This window comes from Elephantulus edwardii, unplaced genomic scaffold, assembly GCF_000299155.1.
Source record: "Elephantulus edwardii isolate Elephantulus edwardi_28Jun2011 unplaced genomic scaffold, EleEdw1.0 scaffold00004, whole genome shotgun sequence".
Taxonomy (NCBI): Eukaryota; Metazoa; Chordata; class Mammalia; order Macroscelidea; family Macroscelididae; genus Elephantulus; species Elephantulus edwardii.
In genome coordinates, this window is record NW_006399754.1 from 4,626,519 (window position 1) to 4,636,778 (window position 10,260).

General features: G+C 37.0%; 1 protein-coding gene across 1 annotated transcript in view; it reads right to left on the minus strand.

Annotated features, from left to right (window-relative positions):
• The window catches only part of INTS6 (integrator complex subunit 6), an 89,229-nt gene that overhangs the window by 77,628 nt on the left and 1,341 nt on the right, over nucleotides 1-10,260 (minus strand). Inside the window, exon 2 of the mRNA XM_006879514.1 lies at nucleotides 9,543-9,727. Coding sequence (XP_006879576.1) covers nucleotides 9,543-9,727 — 185 coding nt within the window. The remainder of the gene's footprint in view (nucleotides 1-9,542; nucleotides 9,728-10,260) is intronic.

Here is a 10,260-nt window from a genome sequence, read left to right on the forward strand (position 1 = left end):
GGAGCGCTCCGCGCTCACACTCTTAACTGGAAAGACAGAATGATAATTAGAACGAACAGATCCTGATTTGGAAAAAAAAATTCTAGGAAAGAATCGTAGAACAATAGTCTGCAGTTAGGACTCACGAGTTTGCAGGAGAAAGGTAGAACAACGTTTTCTCATCCATTATTCTCTCAGAAACCCTACTCTGTGCTATAGGGTAGTATAAATCGTCTAAGTAAATAACCAGAGACTGTGTTGATGTTTCTTAACACCTAAATTCACCAGTTTTAAGACAAAGGACATTTTCCTTTACCATGCCAGAAGTAATTCTGTCATTTACTAAAGTTACAAATCACATTGCCTAATAATGACTAACAACAACCTTCCTTTCTACCCTCTCACACACTCAAATCTATTTTTATAACAAAAATACTCATGTGTGAATATAATCCTTCCAAGGACTTTCACCATGAGTTCTCAGTTTATTCAATAAAAAATAGTATACAGAAAAGGCTGAAATGTCATTATCTTTTAAGGAACATATTAAAAGCCATAATGTTGTTGTTGTTATGTGCCATCGAGTCGCTTGTGACTCATTGCGACCCTATGTACAAGAGCCCTAAACGCTGTTCTATCCTGTGCCAACCTCGCCGTCTCAAACACACTCATTCCCTCCACTCCACTCACAGAATCGATCCATCTCATCGAGGGTCTTCCTCTCCTGCGCTGTCCCTCCACTCTCCCAAACATGATGTCCCTCTCCAAGGACCAGTCCCTCCTTGCAACATGCCCAAAGTATGTCAGACGAAGCTTCAGAATCCTTGACTCCAGGGAACAGTCTGGCTTCACCCTCTCCAGGACAAATCTGTTTGTTCTCCTAGCAGTCCATGCTATATTCAACACTCTTCTCCAGCACCACATCTCAAAGGCATCAATTCTCTTTCTATCATCCATAATAGGTAAACAGAAAAATAAATTTTAAGATGACTAATCATGAGACTGATGGAAATTTGTCTTTTGATTGCAACTAAACTTTTAAATGAGTTAGGAAGTTTAAATCAAAGTATTTTCATGTGAAATTATATCTCTCAATATACAATTATGACACATACCCTAGAGACCTGTCTTAGGTTAAAAAAAATCTCCCTCCAGAGTCATCTTGACCTAGCGAATAATTTTATCCTACTGTGTTTTTCCCACACATGTATTATACATTTTTTTTTAAAAAAAACGATTATCTATTCTACATTTGGCCTTTCTTCTCAGTAAGAATATCTTCTGTTCACCAACCTGAATTCTAAATTATACAACTAGATTTAGGAATAAATTTGGATCTAACCTTGAAATTTTTCTTACTGTGGAAATAAAAAAAACATGTTCTGCTTTTCTCTTGAAGTATTTACTATTGTCAAACTGGTTTTTAAAAGAAAAAACTTTAATACGACCATGGTGAAGTATTTTCAGATTAAGAGAAAGCTTTCATTCAAAACCAAAAATGAACCAAAAGTAAAAACTCTTCCCAAAGGTAGATTTTGCTTTAGCTAATGTTATGAAGGAAATTAAGCTTGGTTAAGTAGAGGGTCAATAGAAAGAGGAAGACTTTCAACATGAGGGAGCATCACAGTGCCTACAACTTTGGCTCCCACACTGCAAGGACTGCGAGAACCGAGCGGGTCTGTTTCACTGTTGTACACTGGGTTGGGATGAGCTCAAATAGCTTATTCTAGCTTCTCAGGATTGACATATATTCTATTATAGAACGAGCTCCTACCTCATGAGCCAAACTTTATTAGTAACAAATATTCTTATTTTTACAGATATTTTCAAGGTTGGCATGATCACCATTTGAAGAAATCTGAAGCTCAGACTTTAAGGGATTAGCCAATATAACATAATCAATTTTATTAATGAAGTAGTTCTTCCATATCAACACATTATACTTACTCTGAAGAAAGGATCAAAAATTCTCTCATCTTTAAAAATTCAAATAAAAGGAAATTGACACACATAAAAAAATAGTGGTTGTGTTACAGTAATAAACTTTGTTGTCTATCACTTGATCTTCACTGACACCCTACAAGAAAGGTCTTTTTGATCCATCTTTCTGATGAGGAAACATAGTCTAAAGTGATATGACTCGCCAGTAATTCACTGCCACCAGGAGTGGGAATTTAAAAAGATTAAGTTTTCTTTAAAAAAAAAAAAAAGATTAAGTTTTCTGAATCTTAGACATGATGCTTAAAAACTATCTAATCAAAGGAAAACATGACCGTTTACTAACTTGGAGACCCTCAGCTGGAACTGCAGTCTTAACATAAGCAAGTATGCACACTCTATCAGAAAGTCAATGTGTTTTTGAGTCGCCCCATGATACAGAGTAGAACTGTTCACAGTGTCACTCACTACAAGAGAAACTGAATAAACTCCAAACCACAAAATCAAAACACACTATCAAATACATATAATGGAACCTACAACCGAATGCACTGCTAATCAAGTGGACTCCAATTCATATAGTCTTCCATCAGGTTTCAGAGGCTGTAAATCTTTAACAGGACCAAACTGCCTCCTTTTTCTCCTGAGAAGGTGGATTAAAACTGCCAACTTTATGGGCAGAAGTCCACCACATAATGCATTACATTAAAGATTCCACAGAAACTGCATAGACCTCACAATAGGAAAGGTACCAAATCCTGTGTACTATTTCCCACATTAACATCCTCTTTTTTCCCAATAAAAAAAGGAAAAATTCTAATTAAAAATAGAATTCTATAGTAACTTACAGAATGTTATGATAAAAACTAGGAAGCTCTGGTGGCCTAGTGGCAAGAAGCTGCACTGCACTCTCAGTGGTATGGGGTTCGCATCCACCAGGTGCACTGCTGGAGAAGGAGAGGCAATCTCCTGTACCAGACAGATTCAATTTGACAGTTCACACAAAAATTTAAAAAAAAAAATTGTTTAAACAAAAAGAATGCTATAATAAAAACTAAGTGTAGCAAATCACCAAAATTGAGTATTTGGTTTCCACTTTGAAAAACCGAAAACACCCCAGATGCATTAGGAAAATACCAGATTCACCCTCAGTAAGACTGCGTTATGAAACCTCGGACCAGCTCTATCGGCTAACAGAACGTGTTGTAAAACACACAAAATTATCAAAAAACAAGAGTCTCACTATTCCACCACCAACTGTAATTTTGAAATATGTCACAAATGTGAAGAAAGTAAACAAGTATTTTCTCTTTTCCGGGCCTTCTGTTCTTTACCTATGAGAGAGTGATGCATCATTTCACTCTAAAGATCCATGAAACAATTACAAAACATTAGAAAGGACAGTGAAAATCTGTCAGGAGATGCAAATGTTCACTGCTTGTTTTTTCCCAAGAGTGTTTAAAATTCACTAAGTATCACACTTTATACATATATATATAAATATATATTTAAAAGAAAATATAATATATTGAGGGGGAAATGAGTTAGAGAATAAAAACAATCCAGAATGAAACCAAGTTTCAATATTTTGCTTATAAGTACAGCATTCATACAATAATCGATTAATGAGGTTAAACTAACAGAGCGTTTATAAGTTTTTTTAAAATGGAAGGGAACAGGGCTAAAATATGTGAGCACTGATCCATCACTGAAAAACAAACAAAGCTACCAAGACAATGTTAATTACAGATTTAAATGAGTGACTGAAAATAACTGTAAATATTTAAGAAACACTGAGAAATACTGCATCTCTTTGGAGAAGTCTACAGCATAAGCAGAGTTTTAAAAAAAATCCTGAGCTAGCTAATTTGAACCACTAAGGAGCTTAAATAAGTATGCAAGGTACTAGAATGGAGTAGAATTAATTTAAATATTAGATGAAGACTTTTCATTCTTTATCTTACATTTTTTGATACATAATCATGTATATACTCTTACTTGAATAAAAACAAAGTTTTCTGTAAAAAGGAACAAACCTACTATTTTTGCCTTTTACACTTAAGGTTTTCAATAATTTTTTCATTAGAAACGAAATTATGTCCCATAGAATATTTCTCATGACAAAGTAATTTCTTGATCCTTTAGAAAACAAAGACGTAAACTCTAAAATTCTGAACAGATTGTAGTAAATGCTTTGAAAGAAAACCTGAGTCTAAAATTTCTCCCCATTTCAGGTTCCACCTTTAATATTATTCCTCAGTAGCAAACCAATCACTTGCATTTTATGCTACCTTGAGCTCAGTCAAATCTTATTAAAATATCCTTCAATTTACTCAACAGATGTGCTCTTAAAATGTTTTTCAGAAATCAAATTTGGGTAAATCTCATCCTAAACGCACTAGGGGGAGCTCCCTGTTTGAAAGACTCCTACAGCACATGCTTCTTGAGTCAGAGTTCCTAGACTAACTTGTATTCCTGCAAAAGAATGACTTTTCCAAAGTGATGTGATTCCAATCTATTATTAGTCTGCGTTTCTGAAACACATGATACCTGTGGAAATTGAGTTTGAAAAGAAAAATTTCTTTTAAGTTTATCTTAACATTTATGTGCAGATTCTAACAGATCTCTGAAAATATGTTAGTATTTTATCCCAAGTTCATCAACTGCCGTTAGGACAACTTTGGCCAAATTATACGTATGTTTCACTAGAACTAAATATGAAGCACAAAAAAAATACCTATTGGCCTAGCCCGACAGCACTGTCGCTGCTAACCCAACGGTTTGGCCTTCCTGGCAGTTCAAATCCACCATCAGCCACTTGGGAAAAAGATCGGCACTCTGCTCCAACACAATTCATAGCTTTGCTTTAAGATGGCAATGAATTCTGAATGTAATACATTTCAGAGCACAGAATAAGAATCCGTTTTTTACAACTGTAATGTCAAACTTAAAAGCTGCAAGAGAGTAAAAAAATTAGAGGTAAATAAACTAACCTATTAAGGAGAAGTCTATCCCTTCTCTTTACTAAGCACTGCATCCTTTTAAATGTACGTTTTAAATACACCATTCCATTTCAACCTCTCATCAACTCAAAAGTAAGAGTACCATAGTTTCACTGAAGAGGCAAAAAGCACAGGGTGGTAAAGTGTCTGTCCAATGTTCTACAGAGATCTAATGACAAGGCCAGGACTGAGATTCAAGTTTTCACACACTGCGTTATTGTTCTTCTCTTAAAGTTAAATGAAGAGAGGTGAAAAAAAAAAAAAATTCAAGCAAGTTCCACTACAAAATCTCTTCACCAATAATAATAATAATACAAAATATTTTTATGGAGGTTTATAAGCTCAGAAGACTTAAGAGCATTTACAAAATACCACACAACAATGTTTCCAGTGCATAAGCCCTACAGTTAGTTATATTCAAATATAATCATCTACACTTTCTTAACTACACGTCTCAACAAATACTATTGCTAATACATCTGTTTATAGCCTATGAAAAACAAAACAAAAACACCCAAGTGTGAGTCATTCTCATTACTTTGCCTACAAAATTAAAAGTCCGTAAGCTGGTATGATCTGAGGACTAAACGAGTACCACGTGGGTAATTCAGAGTTAGTTATTAAAGTGATCTCTAAAAAAATAAAATTTGTTCGAATAATTGTCCCTAAGAATCATTCAATCTGATCTTGTCTGAAAAGCCACCACTGTTCAAGGAAGAAAGCATTCAGCATTGAAAATCCTCAAAAGCATACACAGTCTTTCAGAGCACAGGTCAAGAACGGTCTTCACTGAGGACACAGCAGGTACCATTTTAAGTCCTGGAACAGTCATCAGTATTAGGATATTGGGTGGCATGTGCGGAGTCTGGCAGGCATGATGAATTTCATGCTAACGTAAGGTTTATCAGATGAACATAAATGGAAATATATGACGTAAAAATCCTGCAAATATTACTGACAATCTATTTCAATTAATATTCTACATACACGTCACACACACACACACACACACACACACACACACACAAAACCATCCACCCACTCTCCTCTGATCCTTCTAAAACTAAGTCCAGTAACTTTAAGACTTTTTTCAGATTGGCTCAGTTTCCAGTGGTTCTTAAAGAATTACAATTATTTAAAACTGATAAACATGCCTGAAATTGGATCAAATCTATCTGTCATAATAAGCATTTAATCAGGTACTGCTATAATTAAAGATTGAGGAAAAGCTATGAATTATTCCATGACTTTAGAAATACCAGCAAATGGTGTTAATTATCAATATTAAATAATGTATAAGGAATTCTATATGCATGGAATCTTTTAGTGGATTCTTCAAAGTAAATAAGGAAAATTTTCACCAATTGTTCAATTTCCAACTACTTTAGCTCTATCGATTCCAATTCTGACAACATCCTGTTTTACATCTAAGGTATATTTGTTTTAACAGATAAAAAGATATTAAAAAATACTCCTGCAATAGTTACAGAAAATCACATATGCTACTCATATGGGGAAGGGGACAGTTATTTAAATGGACACACATATAGAAAAAAGCACTACTTGAAATTTAGATATTTAAAAGTAATTGAGAAAGCACCATTTTGGACAATAAAATATTAAGGGTTCTATAAAACTCTGGAAGGAATTTTGTCTTCTGTCTAGCTCACATTTCGTCATTTCCTTCAATAACTGATACTTTAAATAAGTATTCTGTATAGGAGGACCCCACAGATCCTAGTACAGGTATTTATATAAAAACAGATATTACAGAATGAAAGTACTTCATGTAGATATGTGAAAATATTTCAAGGATCCAAGAAACTGCTAAATACGAAAAATTTGAGTCATCCAAACTCTCTAAAAAGTCATCCTTTTATGAACAGAAAATAAGTATTTTAATCAGCAGGTTATGTGAATGGGGGGGAAATCTTTCAGAAAAATTTTTTAAAAAAAATTTTTTTTGTATTATTTTTACATGTACCGTCAAATCAGATCTGACTGCTACAGGAGATTGCCCCCTTCTTCTCCAGCAGAGCATCTGGTGGATTTGAACCGAGTACCTCTGGGATTGCAAGTACAGCGTCTTGCCACTAGGCCACAAGAGCTCCAGAAAGATTCTTCTAATTGAACACTTTCTCAAGTAATCAAGTTGGGGATTCCTACTTAAATACCAATGTCAATTTTGGTGTAAATTCAGGACACAAGCATTCTTTCTTGGTGGTATATTCATCTAAACATCTAAAAGACATTAATCCTACTCCCTGTCAAATGGCCCTACCCTCATTTGCCAAAGCATATCCTGATCTTCTGACCCTGGTCACCAACAAGCTTTTCATAGAGTGATCTATGAAAAATAGAATCGAAAGAACTACAATTTTTTTTTGCTGACCTCTTAAAGTTTCCCATCACAGACAGGATCCAGCCTTACCACTTTTCTGTAACTACTGGTTGTTACCCTCACAACTGACCCTCTACTAGGTTTTCAGAGGCAGGAAATCTCATGGAAGAAGACCATCAACCTTCTACAGAGCAGCTGGTAGATATGAACTACCTGCCTTTGGGATTGCAGCACAGATTCTTACCACTAGGCCACCAGAGCTCCCTATAACCACTAGTGGAAACGATTTGAATTTTGCTACTCATGACAGGTTTAACACTGGGGTCTAGCTAGCGCAAGTTTCACTGTTAAGAGAGTACTGGAAAAGTTTAAAATGTTCTCATCCTCTCCATGACAATCACTCTTCCTAAGGAAACATCCTCAGAAACTTGAATAGTTCATAGATGAATATATCTAAATAGCTCTCCCACTTAAGAAATGTGATGCAAAACCAGAAATGGTTGTGCAATAATAAATGCATTGTGATTGATAGAAACTGTCAAAGCAATTTTCAACTCATACCAAGTCCATGTAACAGGAGAAATCACCATACAATTCTCCAATCTTATATACAGAGAGGTCTTTCTCCACAGAACCACTCAAAGGGTTAAAACTACCAATGATGTGGTTAGCACTTTCACTTATATCACCAGGGATCCTTCCATGTCATATTGGACCTGGCAAATTACCAAGCAAGGGCAGGTTTATCATTTTCCTTTGAATCTAAAGGCTGGATGAAACCCTTAAGTAGGAAGAGTATATATATCACTACACATAACAAAGGGATACCAAAGGGAAATTCACTATAATTTTACAGGAAAAAATTGCCAAGTTCTTGGCAAATCTACCTAAATTATTTTTAATTTATAAAATGAAGCAACACAGGGTGTGGAGGTTATGTGATAATGTGGTAAGGAAACACTTTTACTTTTAAACAATGGATGTGCAATTCAGTCAAGGTAAAACTCCTGACAACTGGGGCTGTTGAAGTGGGCAAAGAACAAATCAGAATTACACGCTGTGGTGCTAGGTCTGAACACTGCAACAGAAGAAATTCTCAGGGTTTACTACACCTTTGTTATGTATAACACTACACATTCTTCAAGATCTTTTCTTTTCCAGGCCAGCAACTCCTTAAAGTTATAATGGATCAGAACCACCTTGTGTTACTGCACAGTGAAGCACCATGGGATTTTAGGTTGCTCCGAAATCCTTAAGTAGCTAAGTTGCAGGTGCAAATTTAGGGGTTCAAAGTGGGTTTTTTCATACTTTCCAGATGGCTGTTTTTCCAAGGGTATGGAATTTTATTTAAAAAAATTATTCTGTCAAGTAACTAACTGTGTGTTTAGAAAAAGAAATCAATGTATTTAACTAGTTACTGTAATATAATGAATATCTTACCTTCTAACCCATCAACATACTATATGGTTAGATTTTACCCTTATGGAACAGACAGGGTAAGTTCTTGCAATAGTTTTACTGGCTATCAGAGAAGTAGAGAGTGGTGGTCTAGTGGCAAGAAGCTGTGCTGCAATCCCAGAGAAGTGACGTTTGAATCCACCAGCTGCTCCACGGTAGGATGGGCAGTCTCTTCTCATGTGATGAACTGCTTCTGAAACAACCCCCATTCAGAGGGTCAGGGTCAGCTATGGATTGGCTTAGACTCTACCTTACACAACAACAACAGAGGGAACGCTGGTGTTCTAAAAGGTATGAAGTGGCAGGGCCTTCCCAAAGAGAGATTGAATCTACCAGGTACTTTGCAGGAGAAGCAGCAGCAGCAATTCCCTCCAGTGCTTACTACAGTCTCTGAAAACCTGAAGGATCAGCTATGAGTCAGTCCCAACTGAACCGTCCCTAACAGCAGCATTAGAGAAATGGAGACCACTGAGAAAGTAGTGTCCAAAAGCCGCTGTCATAGCTGCCCACCTGGGGTATCAGAGCAAGAGTAGTGGTAAAGTGGTTTCCCCCTTTAATGAACCTTGAAAGATTAAAATCATTATCATGACCATTTTTAACAAAGAATTATGATTCTAATTCTTAACCTAAAGGAATTTTAAGGAATAAGTATGAGGGATATAAAATTACAGGAGTGTATGGTGAGGGGTTCACATTTGTGTTATGTGTACACTGGATTTTACTCTGGCGTGTTTCATACTTCATGTTATCACTTTTGGATTGGAAATGTGCTTTTCCAAAACAAGAAAGAATCAACTACTTTTCCACCTTAATATTCAACCTACCTGCCCATAGTTGTCTATGCCAGTTACTAATCTATTTAAATTTAATAAATCAAAAGCTGTCCTTAGGGATTGGCCAAGAGTCGTAAGTCCTTCTGCCTGAAGGTTTTTCAGTTCATTCATAAACGTTGCATGGTTTTCTTTCCATCCAGCCTGAAAAGAAAAACGTGAGAATTTTTTTTTTCCCCCTTTTTTTCCACCTCCAAGGGCCATGCCCACACAGGCAGCAGAGACAATCCGCTCTTCACCAAGTAGTAGCTCGTGCACTTTACAGTATGGTCAACTTGTTTGTGCTGTATCCCTGCTGCGGGAACTCCCCTCCAAAGGTGGCCAAGGAGAAGCCTGCGGGCCCTATAGCTTCTGAGAGCTAAGAGCGGCGTTAATCCTTTCTAACTTTACTGGGTCGTCCACGACCTAACACACCCCGGATTTCAGGATGTGCGGGGCAGAAGGAAGGTGCTCGAATTCTCAAGCTGGCTGTGTCGCTGGCCCCCCCGGCCTCCTGGCGAGACACCATCAAGTGCGGGGCCCCGCAGCTCCCCCACTCCCCCATCCCCCCAGCTAGGCACCCCGATCCCGGGGCGGCCCGGCCGGTCCCCTTTAATGCCCCAGCGCGCTGGCTCGGCCGGGCCCCGCTGTCACTAAGTTGAATAAATATCCCCCACAGTTCATTGCAGCCGCTCACGCCGCGGAGGGGAAATGTCGGCCATGTTGATCGCAG